We start from the raw sequence: 15862 nt of genomic DNA, 5'->3' as shown, positions 1-15862 counted from the left end.
GGGAATTAGATTAGGAAATGAGACACTTAAAGTAGTAAAGGAGTTTTGCTATTTGGGGAGCAAAATAACTGATGATGGTCGAAATAGAGAGGATATAAAATGTAGACTGGTAATGGCAAGGAAAGCGTTTCTGAAGAAGAGAAATTTGTTAACACTGAGTATAGATGTAAGTGTCCAGACGTAGTTTCTGAAAGTAGCTGTATGGAAGTTATATGGATGATAAAACAGTTTATACAAGAAGATAATAGAAGCCTTTGAAATATTGTGCTGCAGAAGAATGCTGAAGATTACATGGGTAGAGCTTGTAACCTATGCAGAGATATTGTCTAGAATTGAGGAGCAAATAAATTCATGGCACAGTCTTACTACAAGACGGGATTGGTTGACAAAGACATTCTGAAACATCAAGGGATCACCAATTTAGTACTGGAGGGAAGTGTGTGTGTGTGTGTGCTGGGGGAGGGGGGCGAAAATCATAGAGGGAGGTCAAGAGATGAATACACTAATACACTAAGCAAAATCAGAGGGATGTAGGTTGCAGCTGTTACTCTGAGATGAAGGGGCTCACACAAGATGGAGTAGCATGGAGAACTGCATCATACCAGTCTTTCGACTGGGTCTGTAATAGGTCTGGGAGATGTGTTATTTTCTACCGGAATTGTTGATACTAAATCTAATGAGGGAGGTTGTAAATGTTTTCTTATATTTTTTTTTTAGAATATTTTTTGGGAATTGTAATTTACCTTATTTTATGCTAATTTGCTTATATGTTTGAGAGTGACAGCATATTGATTAATATTAATAGATGTGACAAAGAGTATCAAAGAGACTGGTTACAAGTGGAAGCTTGTGTGTTGTGTAAAATGTCTTTGTTGCTGGAGTCGTCTTTGACCGTAGTTAGTCGGCAGTGAACTCTCGGTGTGTGTGACTGTGGAACACTGTTCAGGTCCCCGTTATAATAATTTGTAAGTGACCAGCAAAAATGAATTATTGCACTTTTTCTATATAAACATCAAGAAGGAAGCACATTTGGAGAAGTGGTATTTGAAGCACCAAAAATGAGGCAAACGCATTGAACCAGGACATTTCCGCAGCCGACGAAAACAGCATTATGGAATCATACTTTCACTAGACGACTGAAGCCAACTCGAAAAAGTCAAATATCATCTTATAAACATTTCACGGAAAAGTGAGTACTGTCACGAAATATGCTAAATTCAAGTATATAACAATAGTGAGCATATTTCAGGCCACAACAACAACAATAATTGTAATTGAGAATTTCACAGTGTACCTTCAATCCGCTCGCATTATAAAAGACAAATACCATGAAGCACTAAATGCAGTGACATGAAAGTGTTAGAATCCCAAATCTAGGTTTCTGCTACATATGTGGTTATGACAATGACAACACATGTCGTATGAACTTTATATCTGACTGTGGTTCTGTCAGTATAAGTATTTAATACACTAGAAAATGTTCAGATATGAATTGAAATCAGATGCGTAAATAAAACTACAATATAATTGACAAATGGTGTGCAAATAAATGTGCAATTGGCTGTGGAAGAACTCCAACATTTTAGCTGGTGACAGCTCGACTGTTCCCTTTTAAGTAAAGCATGGAGTTATAGTACAAGGAATAGCAAAAGACTGGAGGAAACGGCAAAAATGAAGGCCTATAAACGAAACTAAGCTGGTAGGTATTTTTCACAGTATACCTTTTTCCTGGGTATCCTTCTGAGTATTTATTGTTGAGGCACGAACCAAGGGCTTCGAGTGCTGCCCGGCTGCAGAAGTTCTGCAATCAGAAACAAAATGTATGACTTTTCAGCTGAATGCTTACTGTGGATCTGACTGTGAAGAAATACATAAACATCACACTGCCAATAGATTCATTGAAACTAAGCATATTTCTGTGAAGGTACATTTCCAGACAGAATTTAGTTTGAGAATAAAAAACTGAGAGATGTCGTGCAGTGGTAAGACGTGGGAGGATGGTAACTTGAGTCCTCATTTGCCAAACCAGACTTAGGTTCTCCAAGGTTTCCCAAATCGCTTAACACAAATGCTGGGACACTTCCTTTGCATATCAATGCAGATAAGTTTCTACTCTGTCGTTACTCGATCACAGCTTATGCTCCGTCCCTAATGACTCAATTATCAACATTTTAAATGTGATACCCAGTCACTAAGTTTGTAATAGAGCAACTGAGAACTAAGCAGTTGTTCTCATGGCACTCTTTACAGGAATCATATAGTTTTTCTTTATGTGATCTCATTTGATGAATGACACATATATGACTATTCCACAAATTAGCTACTTTATTATTCGAGCAGAGTGAAAGGAAGCATTCTTAACCCAACAATTTGACATGCTTTAAATAACTCCCATACCACATTATTGCAAATATAGAATTATGACTGCACCATATGTGTAAAGGAATTTATCATGTGTACAGGAATTTATTAACTTTCCAAGGAAAAAAAATGGAGTAGGAATTAAAATCCATGGAGAAGAAATAAAAACGTTGAGGTTCACCGATGACATTGTAATTCAGTCAGAGACAGCAAAGGACCTGGAAGAGCAACTGAATGGAATGGACAGTGTCTTGAAAGGATATAAGATGAACATCAACATAAGCAAAACGAGGATAATGGAATGTAATCGAATTAAATCAGGTGATGCTGAGGGAATTAGATTAGAAAATGAGACATTTAAAGTAGTAAAGGAGTTTTGCTATTTGGGAAGCAAAAGAACTGATGATGGTTGAAGTAGAGAGGATATAAAATGTAGACTGGCAATGGCAAGGAAAGCGTTTCTGAAGAAGAGAAATTTGTTAACATCAAGTATAGATTTAAGTGTCAGGAAGTCATTTCTGAAAGTATCTGTATGGATTGTAGCCATGTATGGAAGTGAAACATGGATGATAAATATTATAGACAAGAAGACAACAGAAACTTTCGAAATATGGTGCTACAGAAGAATGCTGAAGATTAGATGGGTAGATCACATAACTAATGAGGAGGTATTGAATAGAATTGGGGAGAAGAGGAGTTTGTGGCACAGCTTGACTAGAAGAAGGGATCGGTTGGTAGGACATGTTCGGAGGCATCACTGGATCACCAATGTAGTATTGGAGGGCAGTGTGGAGGTTAAAAATTGTAGAGGGAGTCCAAGAGATGAGTACACTAAACAAATTCAGAAGGATGTAGGTTGCAGTAGTTACTGGGAGATGAAGAAGCTTGCTCAGGATAGAGTAGCATGGAGAGCTGCATCAAACCATTCTCTGGACTGAAGACCACAATAACAACATTATTACAGATATACTGTATCCAACCAGGGACTGGAGCAATTGTTTTCACTTAAAGTTGATTACTCAGTAGCTTAAAATACACTTTTCTCAGCCAAAAATAGACTTTTTCCCATGTGAAAGTACATTTTTTCCATGTTAAGTCACAATATACTTACACTGGAAAACTTATCAATCCTTTGAAAGGCGAACATTTTATGCACCGGTGTGGAACTTCCTGCCTCTCTTGAAAATGAAAACCGAAAAAAAAAACATATGTTGGAAAGATCCTTTATGCACAGCAACATGTACATTTTCGTATTGTGAAAGTATAAACACCAATTCCATCAAATACACCACTTCACTTCCAAAGAACTGAAAATGAGATTACACTCCCTTGTGTGTATATATCAGGCAACCATAGCTCATGTCATGTGATCTTGCAAGCCAATGACAGCAGATATTCTGAGCATAGGACATGATGTAATCAGCCAACAACAACATCAACATCACTGATAAGTAGCGCAATCAAACAAACAGAAATAGTTAGTATATACTGCACAGCTACGAGAAAAGCTAAGCTTCCACATATAATATTGGTTGTAATTTCTTTTCCATAGACAAGCTATTTACCTGTGAAACTGCTCAAGAACTGACTTCACACTTTTTTATGGATAATTATACATTCTGACATTGTTATTGCACAATCTGTAATCCATGTAAGAACTAAAATAAATATGAAAAACTAATCCTGAAGCTTGGTCTTTGTTTTTGTGTGTTACTGCTTAAGATATATCAAACACAAATGTCCGCTAACATTTTAAATAAAGGCACAAATAGCTGGTCTTCCGGGCCAAAATTTTTTAAGAATATTAGATATTCTAATAAGTAAATAAGAATATCCCGAATATCCTGGTCCTCAAATGTGTTAAGTTTCGAATGAGAGTCAAATGCTCCATGATTTATAAGCTTAACATAATTCATCTTGCGTGCAAGGAAATTTACTTTGAAGTAACGCTTCTCAAGCCACCATTCACATTCTTCCTGTGAACTGTTAGAAATGTAAGAGATTGTGGCATTACACTCAATGAAGGCAGTTTCTTCCTACGAAGTATTGTACAGTCCTCATCCAAAAGCCTTTGCCACATTTTGCCTTCTGCACATGCTTGTGCACGCACAGTGTTTTTTTTAATTGTATGTTTTATTTCAGTGTTACTCTCTTGTTTATGTTTTACTGCTGCAGTATTATTCTCCGGTAGTGGACTTCAGTTAAATATTTTTTTAGAGTATCAGTTTTTACCAGTCAAAATTACATAAATTTAACTGAAATCTAAAGAAAGAAAAATTTATTTGTTTTTTACCAGATGAATGAATTTTCATGTTTTTTTCCAGATTTCCTGATTGTTGCGGGAGATGTAAGGATTTGCTGATTTCATTGTAATTCTGTTGGAGATACCAAAGGACTTGAAAGATAAAATGAGCATAATGCACACTGTCTTGGAGAGAGGTTATAAGATGAACATCAACAAAAGCAGAAACAAGGGAAATGGAATCTTACCATATAGCAGAGATGTTGAGCAGTTGATATTGTGAAAAGGAGCTATCTTTTTCTAATACTGTTACATTTCATGCTGGATTCTCCATTGTTTGTTATGGAATCTTGTAGCATTAAATCTGGTGATATTAATCAGGCAGCAAAATAACTTGTGTTGAAAAAAATACAGGGGACATAAAACGCAGACTGGCAAAAAAAGAAAAAAAAAATAATAATAATAAAAAAAATATTCCTGCAAAGAGCAATTTGGTAACACTGAATACAATTTTAAACATTAATCAATTTTAACTGTTAATAAGTCTTTTGTTAAGGTACTTATCAGGGTCTGTAGCCTTTTCCAGAAGAGAAATGTGAATGGTAAACAATTCAGTCACAAAGACAATAGATTGAGCATTGTGAAGAGGGATTTTACAAACTCCCTTCACAACGCTCAACTGTCCCTACCCGTCGGTATGTCAGATCTGGCAGGTATTGGCTTAGCTGTCATGTTCCTTCACTTTCCACATCACAATCACATCACCAACAGTAGCCTTGGGCAGCTTTAAAAAGACTGAAATGTCCCTGACACATCTGTTACTCAGCTGACATCCGACGACTAGTCGGAGCTCCCTGGCCGACTCATTCTGCTGTTTTTCTACTGATAACACAATACTTTCCACCTTCTTTTATAGTGGTGGTTCCATCTCTCATGACATCTAGTGGCCAGTTTCACATTAAATACATGTGTGTGGATACTTCTGATCAGACAGCACGTATGATTTACTGATGGCCTTATAGTTGTGATTAGTGTCATTTTCCTTTAAGTGCTCAGATTCTGAGATTTGGCTAACGTGAATTACAATGGCTTACAGCTAAGGAAAGATTGTTTGTAGTATGTACAAAGTGTGATTAAAAACTAATGGGAATTTTTGTTTTTCTTAAAGAATCTTTATTTATTCATTTACATCAACTTTGCAACCTTCAAAGCAATCCTCTCCCTATACAATACAATTGTCCAAGTGCTTTTTCCAATCTTGGAGGCCCTTCTGGAACTTACTTTTCATTATGGTGTTGAGCTCCTTCAGCAAGTCTGTTTTTATTTCATCAGTTGTGGTAAAAGACATCCTTTCACAGTTCTCTTTAGTTTTGGGAATAGAAAGAAGTTGCAGAGAGCCATGGCCAGTGAATGTGGTGGCTGAGGCAGCATAACGCCTTTTTTCCCCCCCAAAAAAAATTACTAATAAGCATTGATGTGTGAGTGGAAGCATTATTGTGATCAATTTCCACGAACGGTTTTGCCACTATTCTGGTTGTTTTCTTCAGATAGCTTCACGCAAATGGCATATAACATCCAGTTAGTTTTCATTACTGACCATATGACCATAAGGCAAGAACTCATGAAGCACTATCCCATTGCAATCGATGCAAACAGTGAGTAGTACCTGTGCATGTAATTGAACTTGTCGAATATTTTTCCATCTTGGCTCTTCAGGCTACTTCCACTGGGACAACTGGGCCTCAGTTTCAATGTCATATCCTTCTACCCACATTTCTTCACCTCTTATAACCTTCTTTATAAGTTCTGGTTCATTGTCGACTTTGTTCAGTAATTCCAGAGTGATGTCTACTTGGTGTCAATCTCGTTGACATTCAAAAACTTCAGAACAGACTTTGTGGCTACACATTTCACAATTAAAACACCTGAAAAAGTACCTGAAAATGAGCCAAAGCATACACCGATATCATCACAACCCATCTGACAGTGATTAGGCAATTTTCCAGAAACATGTTCTTTGCTTCTACATCTACACTCTGCAAACCAACATGAGGGGCACAGCAGAGGGTACGTCCCATTGTACCAATTATTAGGGTTTCTTCCTGTTCCATTCACATATGGAGCATGGGAAGAATGATTGATTGAATGCCTCTGTGCATGCAGTAATTATTCTAATCTTTCTTCACAACCCCTAAGTGAGTGATATGTGGGGGAAGGAGTTTTAATATATCCCTAAAGCAATCATTTAAAGTCTGCAGCTTGTGGTCTTTCAGTAGCATTCTCGCTTCCCCAGCATGGGGTCCTGGGTTTGATTCCTGGCAGGGTCAGGGATTTTCACCTGCCTCGAGATGACTGGGTGTTGTTGTGTCGCTTTCATCATCATCATCCGTCCCCATTACGGTCAGAGGAAGGCAACAACAAACCACCTCCGCTAGGACCTTGACTAGTATGGTGGTATGGGTCTCCCGCATCGTCCCCTACGCTGTGTCATGGACTATGGGACTTCATCATCATCATCATCATCATCATCATCATCACCACCACCACCACCACCACCACCACCATCAATCATTTAAAGCCAGTTCTTAAAAATTTTGTTAATAGACTCATGGGATAATCTACGTCTGTCGTCAAGAGTATGCCAGTTCAGTTCCTTCAGTATCTCTGTGACACTCTTCCACAGATTAAACAAACCTTTGACGATTTGTGCTCCCTTTCACTGTATATGTTCAATATCCCTTGTTAGTCCTATCTGGTTTGGGTCCCACACACTTGAGCAATATTATAGAACCAGTCACACGAGTAATTTGTAAACAATCTCTTTTGGAGACTGATTGCATTCCCCAGTATTCTACAAGCAAACCAAAGTCTTACCCATGACTGAACCTATGTGATCATTCCAGTACATATGCCTACAGAATACTACACCAAAGTATTTGTATGAGTTGACCGACTCCAACAGTGAGTCACTAATATTATTGTGATAAGATACTATTTTTTTAGTGTTGTAAAGTGCACAATTTTACATTTCTCAATATTTAGAGCAAGTTATCAATGTTTGCACCACTGTGAAATCTTACAGAGATCTGACTGAATATTTATACAGCTTCTCTCAGATAGTACTTCACTATAATAACTGCATCATATGCAAAATGCCTGAGTTTACTATTGATATTGCCTACAAGACCATTAATATACAGCACGAACAGCAAGGGCTCCAAGACACTTCTCTGGGGCACACCCAAAGTTACTTCTACATCTGATGATGACTCTCCATCTGTGATAACATACTGTGACCTTCCTACCAAAAAATCCTCAATCTAGCCACAAATTTTACTTGACACCCCATATGGTAGGTGCAGCACTAAGTAAAATGTTTTATGAAAATCAAGAAATACTGCATTACCTGGTTGCCTTGATCCAAATCTTTTAGTATGTCATGTGAGAAAAGTGAAAGTTGGTTTTCACATGATCAATGTTTTCGAAAACCATACTAGTTGGCATTGAGAAGGTCATTATGTTCAAGATATCTCACTATGTCTGAGCTCAGAATATATTCTAAGATTCTGCAACAAATCAATGTCAAGAATATTGGACTGTAGTCTTGTAGATCACTTCTACTACCCTTCTTGTAGACGTGTGTGACCTGTGCTCTTTTCCAAGAACTGGGCATGGTTTTTTGTTCAAGGGATCTATGGAAATGCAAATGAGTGTTTGGTGTCATTGGCCTGAAGGCCCCTTACGGGACAGGTCCTGCTGCCTGGGTGCAGTTCTTATTACATTACATGCCACATTGGGTGACCTGCATGCCAGATAGGGATAAAATGATGATGAAGACAACAGAACACCCAGACCCTGCGTAGAGAAAATATCCCGACCCAGCCGAGATTCGAACCAGGGCCCGTAGGACGGCAATCCGTCATGCTGAAAACTCAGCTATTGGGGTGGACATGGGATCTACAATAGATTATAGCTAGAAGAGGGGCTAACTCAGCTTCAAATTCAGTATAGAATTCCATCAGGGCCTGGAGCTTTGTTCAATTTTAATGATTTCAGCTGACACTAAATACTTACTTCATTCATCTTTTCAGTTGTATGAGGATGAAATTGGGACCATTCCCCAGGGTTTTCATTTGTAAAAGAACACTTGAAAATGGGAGTTTAGTGTTTTAGCTTTTGCTTTGCTACGCTCAATTTCAGTTCTTGTCTCGCTAGGGATTGGATAATAACTTTGGTGTAACTAACAACCTTTACATACGACCAGAATTTCTTTGGGTTTTGCGAAAGATTATTTGACAATATTTTGCTATGGTAGTCACTGAAGGCTTCACACATTGCTCTCTTGACAGCCAAACATGTCTCATTCAGCATCTCTCCATCTATAGCTCTACGCTTTGTCTTACACCCATTATGCAGTAATCTCTGTATCTTTAGAACTTTCTTTACATGGAGGTTCCCTCCCATTATGAACTCTTCCACTGGGAACATATCTATCCAGTGCGTGGTCGACTACTCTGTACCTGGAGTCCCTCTACGTGCTCCTGACCTGCGCTGAAAGTTTCAAGTTCCTCATTGAGATATGACACTATTGATTTTATATAGTTTACTGAATACACATCGGTGTCCAAAATTAAAGCAACAAATCGCTTTTCCCCATCATGTATCTAATTTGCGATATAATCATACAAACTGTCGACCAGGTGTCCATACGATCGTGCTCTACACGTTCGTTAAGATGGCATTCCGGTCAATGGACAATCATGCCAACGATGATTGCAGGGCGCCTATCAAATGAGGTAGTGTTTGCCGGGTAGCCCCATGTCGACAATCGTATATAGCTTTTGAATAACATCAACGCTAATTTGTTAGAACCTTTCCATTACATCAAGAGTGGTGAAGCATGGTTTCATCTTTTCGGTCATGTACTGCTGTCAGAGGTGGTCACACCCCATACTGAGCACATTAACCAGTTGTCAGAATGTGTACAAAATGAAGAACATTTTTGTCTATTGTTATGCATGTTGTGGTTGTTTATGTTCTGCATTCTTTACAGTGTTTCTACTTTACTATCACCTGTTTATACTGTTTTGTGGCAAAATAAATGCAACCTTGCAAAATTTCCATTTGTTGCTTTAATTTTGGACGCCAGTGTATACAGGGTGTCCCATTTATCTTGAACATCCTAAATAACTGTTTGTCCACACGCAAATTACAAAATGTTTCAAGCAAATGTTTTTTAGCCATCAGCGGGACATCAGTCAGCATGATAGCTTTCATTGTAGCCGTCCGATCGCTACGAGCTTCGTCATTCGCCGACCCAGGACGTCAAAGTTGAGTAGTGGTTTCAACTACCCAAGCCACATCCACTCATGTTGTGTAGTTCGTTTTGGTGGTTTGCTGTTGGGGAGGCTTCCCTGTCAGCAACACTGAATGTTTCTACAGCTGACATTTAGCTGCCATGCGGTGCAATTAACTATTTTGGTCGAGTACAATTTGAGTGCACCAGTAGAATTTTCTGTCTTGTGGCCGTTCGTGTTCCGGTTACCTGCCCTGGCCACTAACTTAATTTCAGGCAGTGTCCTTTCCTCACCTGTTGTCGCAGTCCAACATGGTGTGTAATTTTGACAGATAATACATACTCCATTGTGGATTATAACATCTGTAATCTTTCCAGTTTGAGTTCTCATGCACTGATTGATAGGAAGCAACTCGCTGTGTCGGTCGGTCCACGGCTGTCCCCTGGTTGGGTTCCGACGGATAATTGAGCTCACCACCTGTCTCACCTAAGTGAGCGAGGGCAGATCGACCTCCCTGGAGACCTTCTGAGTGCCACTGGTGTTTAATTATCTGTTGTCAGCTACTTTAAATTCGAGGCTTATGGTCTTTTTTTATTAAAAATTTTATAAATTAGTTTTTAATTTTGTCTTTCAAGCTTAAACATTGTGGCCTTCTGCCTTTAAAAGATTATGGTAGTATAATTTTAAAATTTTGAACCTTAATTGTGGCCTTCAGCCATTGGAATTGCACCTCGCATATGTATGTTCTATCTGCTTGGCCTTAGGGCCTTCCATGTAGCTATGATACATTTCTTAATTTATTTGATTTGCCTCTTTAATTGCATTTTAATCTTCTTGATTTTTAAGATTTTTTGTTGTTAAACATTCTAGCCTTCCGCTCTTAAAAGTCTATGGAAATATATTCTAAAATTTTGAAATTTAATTGCGGCCCTCAGCCATTTGTATTGCACATGCATATGTTTGCTGGTTTTTTAAAAATTATTTTATTGCTATCTTAATTGGGACCTTGCCATTAGTGGGGAGGCTTGCGTGCCTCAACGATACAGATAGCCGTACCGTAGGTACAACCACAACGGAGGGGTATCTGTTGAGAGGCCAGACAAACGTGTGGTTCCTGAAGAGGGGCAGCAGCCTTTTCAGTAGTTGCAGGGGCAACAGTCTGGATGACTGACTGATCTGGCCTTGTAACATTAACCAAAATGGTCTTGCTGTTCTGGTACTGCGAACGGCTGAAAGCAAGGGGAAACTACGGCCATAATTTTTCCCGAGGGCATGCAGCTTTACTGTGGCACGGAGAGCTGCATCAAACCAGTCTCAGCACAGAAGACCACAACAACAACAACAATCTTAATTGGATTTTATTCTTGGGGATTTGTTAAGATTTCTTGATTGGAGGCCTCCAGCCGTGAAAGAGTTGCACTCAGTAAAGGTCTGGCAAAGTGCCACTTTGGTTGTAAAGGTTATTAAATTACAATAAATGACAATTAAAAGGAGAAACTGACCTCAACCTTTGGTCCTTTTCACAATCCTATTACCTGTTCTGCCCAGCAGGTTTAGCGGGCGTATCACTCCATTGCTAAAGCCGCAGATTACGCGTACCTGCTGTACCAATATCTGGGGGCTTTTCTGTAGTGATTACCACTGTGGTGCTCCCCTTGTTACCTGCAAAAGTAATCTGCGGCAGTGTGGTAGTTCAGGATCCATTAACCTTGAGGGTTTCCTCCTGAAGCTATGGTCATTTTTGTAGTTTTCTGCAGCTTCCCTGAACTAGCAAGTGTCGTAGCACTTTCCACAGCAAGAGCTTCTGTGTTGGCTAATTTTATTGTGTGGTCGATCTCCAGCATGGTCTATTTCTCCATCTGACCCCACCTGCAATGCCATCCTGCTGCTGACTGATCATCCAGTGATTCCAACATACGAGGAGCATTTGAAAAGTCTGTGCAAAATCCGAGAGATGGCACCACCGATGCGTATCAAGGTCATGTTTAGTTAGTAGCATCTTTGGAAAGAACGCACACCAAGTTTTAGCCATATGGGTCTATTTATTTGTGTACGGCATTCTTGTGTCGAGTGATTGTCAAAAAATGGATGAAAAAGAATTTCGTGTGGTGATTAAACATTACTTTATGAAAGGCAAAACGCCTCACTGGACTAAAGAGAAGCTTGATAAACGGTGACTCTGCACCTTCGATTAGAACATTTTATAAGTGCTTTCAAAATTTTCAGAGTGGCCATATGGGCACAAGTGATGCTGAATGTTCTGGACGCCCTGTGGAGGTTACGACTACAGAAATTATTGATAAAATCCATGATATGGTGATGGATGACAGAAGAGTTAGGGTGCATGAGGTTGCTAGTGCTGTGGGCATCTCGAATGAATGGGTATATAATGTTTTGCATAAACATTTGAACATGGGAAAGCTATCCGCAAGATGGGTTCCGCAGTTGCTCACACTTGACCAAAAACGGAATCGTGTGAAGTGTTGCAAGGATGGTTTGCAGCTGTTCAGAAAGAATCTGCAGGACTTTATGTCATTTTGTCACTGCGGATGAAACATGGATACATAACTATACTCCTGAGACCAAAGAACAATCTAAACAATGGGTTACCAAGGGAGATTCTGGACCAAAAAAAAAGAGGAAGACCTATCCTTCGGCTGGAAAGGTTATGGCGACTGTCTTTTGAGATTTGCAAGGGATAATCCTCTTTGGCCAACTGGAAAATGGTGAAACTATTACAGATGCATATTATTCATCGTTATTGGGTGTCTGAAACCCAGCTGCAAGAAAAATGCCGGTGATTGGACCGCAAAAAAGTCCTTTTCCATTGCGACAATGCACCAGCACACACCTCAGCAGTTGTGATCGCAAAATTAATGGAAATAGGATTCCAAATCGTTTCACATCCCCCCTATTCTCCAGACTTGGCTCCCTCGGACTACTATTTGTTCCCCAGTTTGAAGAAATGGCTGGCGGGACAAAGATTTTATTCAAACAAGGAGTGATAGCAGCAACTAATAGCTATTTTGCAGACTTGGACAATTCCTATCATTCGGAAGGGTTCAACAAATTAGAACAGCATTGGATGAAGTATATAAGTGTAAATGGAGACTATGTCGTAAAATAAAAATGGTTTACCCCAAACATTTAAGCAGTTTTTATTTTTGCACGGATTTTTCAAACGTCCCTTGTATAACTTTTCCACATATACACAGTATGCAGTACATTCCCAATCTTGCAAATGAGTCCATTGTCTCCTTTGCCGATCTGAGATATTCTTCGATGTTCTTTGGTGGTTTATAAATAGTCTTTGTGCTGTGTGTGTGTGTGTGTGTGTGTGTGTGTGTGTGTGTGTGTGTGTGCAATATGTAGATGATTTTGACCATCACTCTGCGAATGTGTGGCAGAATAGCTGTACACGACATTTCTTCTTCCAATGTGTCTCTTTGCCAAAACGTCTTATACAACTGGTGGAGTACCGACTGTTCCTCAGAAAGTGAAGTACAACACATGGAAATTGTAGGGCAATGGGTACTTTATCAGCTGCATAAGAAGGGTCACAGAAACAAACAATCGGCGAGGTGACACATCAGAAAAAGAAATGTCACGTGCAGTCTTTCTGTCATACACTTCCAGAATGATGGTCATAATTGTCTGTATATTGCACAAACACAGCGTAAAAACTATTTATAAACAGACAGGCAAGACCAGAGAATGTCTCAGATGGCAAAGGACAAGAGAAACCAACTTGCAATGCTGGGAATGTATTGTATACCATGTACATGCGGAAAGCTCTATGTAGGATCAATCAACACCAGGTTCACCAAACATTGGCTTAGCAGGTGGCAGGTGGAGAAATAGGCCACGGCTGAGCATGCGGTGCGTGAAACCAATCACATAATAAATTTTGCCACTATATATGAAGACAGTACCTGTTCTCGAAAGAACAGATACCACAGATGACCATGGAGCTTCATTAGAATAAATGATAATTAAATGAAACCCTCAGCTTCCGAAAGGTGTTGTTGATATACCTCGACGGGGACGGCTGAAAATTTGTACCCAAGTCGGGACTCGAACCTGGGATCTCCTTCTTACATGGCAGACCACTGAGGACACAGATGAACAGCACGACTGCAGGGGCTTATCCCTTCCACGCTTTTCGTGAGACCCACATTCCTAACTGCCCACAATCTACATACGTAATGTACCTAACAGATAATTGCCCATCCACTCATTACTCGCACCAACTAAACTGAAGATTCCCATAAGAGTTCCTGCAAGAGTTCAAGTCTCGGTCGGGGCACACATTGTCAGCTGTCCCCATATCAACAACACCTGTCAGCAGCTGAGGGTTTCAATTAATTATCATATAAAATTTGCCAACATGGAAGTTTTTGCCAAGGAGAATATCTAGCACATCTTCTTGTTTTGGGGAGCAAAAAAAATCCGCAAAAATGACAACAAATTCAACAAGAAACAAGGAAGCCTCAAGATGGATGGATTCTGGTTTCCCATGCTGCAGCGAATGACTGTTACAGGTAGGAAAGAGAGGACCACAGCAGTAATGACCACAGACAATGGTGCATTAGATACATACAATCTGTTGGCGCGAGCTTGACTCCAGTCCACCACCAGCAATGGAGGGTGAAGCTTTAACAATGCTATCCTCTCATGCTGGTAAAATGTCAGAAAAAAATCATCAAATGAACATAGGTTGAAGAACCTGAGGCAGAGGCAAAGTGGCAATTTGTCATTGCCAGCAACATCATTAATATACAATCTATGAAGGTAATCCCAAAAGCAAGGCCTCCTATTTTTTTTAGAAGTACATAGACCTGTTTATTTCTACAATGGTTTACATCAGTTTTCAGCTTGAACATTCAACTATTTTTCGACATAATCACCGTTTCTGACGATGCATTTTTGTAGGCGCTGTGGCAGTTTTTGTATACCCACGTCACACCAGCTCGCCACCATGCTCTTCAGAAAGTTACGAAATTCTCCTTTCACCTCGTCGTCGAAGCTGAATCGCTGGGACCACAATTAAAGCTGACAGGTCCTGTTAGACTCTGAAAAAACTCAAATGGGCAATTCAGAACTGGAGAAGAGGAATGTTGAGTGAGGCCGTACACATTCTCCGTGACAACGCTCGCCCACACATCGCTCGGCAAACCGTTGCTCTCCTGCAACAGTTTCAGTGGAACATAATCACCCACCCACCCTATAGTCCTGACTTGGTGCCCAGTGACTATCACCTGTTCCCTAGGTTAGAAGAATATTTAACAGGAAAACGATTCAGCTCCGACGACGAGGTGAAAGAAGAGGTTCATAACGTTCCGAACAGCATGGCGGCGAGCTGGTATGACATGGACATACAAAACCTGCCACAGCTTTTACAAAAACGCATTGACAGAAATGGTGATTATGTCGAAAAATAGCTAAATGTTCAAGCTGTAAACTGATGTAAGCCATTGTAGAAATAAACAGGCCTATGTACTTATAAAAAAATAGGAGACCTTACTTTTGATTACCCTCATACATCTACATCTATATCTATACTCTGCAAACCACAGTGAGGTGCATACTAGAGGATACATACAACTGTACCAGTTATTAGGGTTCCTTCCTGTTCCATTCACATATGGAGCATGGGAATATTGAATGTTTGAATGCCACTAATTTAATTTAAAGGTCATGCAACAGGTCTACATCTACATGACTACTCTGCAATTCACATTTAAGTGCTTGGCAGAGGGTTCATCGAACCACAACCATACTATCTCTCTACTATTCCACTCCCGAACAGCGAGCGGGAAAAACGAACACCTAAACCTTTCTGTTCGAGCTCTGATTTCTCTTATTTTATTTTGATGATCATTCCTACCTATGTAGGTTGGGCTCAACAAAATATTTTCGCATTCGGAAGAGAAAGTTGGTGACTGAAATTTCGTAAAAAGGT

The 15862-nt window shown here is 39.7% G+C and overlaps 1 protein-coding gene across 1 annotated transcript in view; it reads right to left on the bottom strand.

Annotated features, from left to right (window-relative positions):
• LOC126295024 (serine hydroxymethyltransferase, mitochondrial-like) overlaps window positions 1-15862 on the bottom strand; it is a 156940-nt gene that overhangs the window by 89098 nt on the left and 51980 nt on the right. The window contains exon 3 of the mRNA XM_049987275.1: window positions 1722-1801. Coding sequence (XP_049843232.1) covers window positions 1722-1801 — 80 coding nt within the window. The remainder of the gene's footprint in view (window positions 1-1721; window positions 1802-15862) is intronic.

Source organism: Schistocerca gregaria, chromosome 11 (genome assembly GCF_023897955.1).
Source record: "Schistocerca gregaria isolate iqSchGreg1 chromosome 11, iqSchGreg1.2, whole genome shotgun sequence".
Classification (NCBI taxonomy): domain Eukaryota; kingdom Metazoa; phylum Arthropoda; class Insecta; order Orthoptera; family Acrididae; genus Schistocerca; species Schistocerca gregaria.
This window is presented reverse-complemented; position numbering and strand designations above follow the sequence as displayed.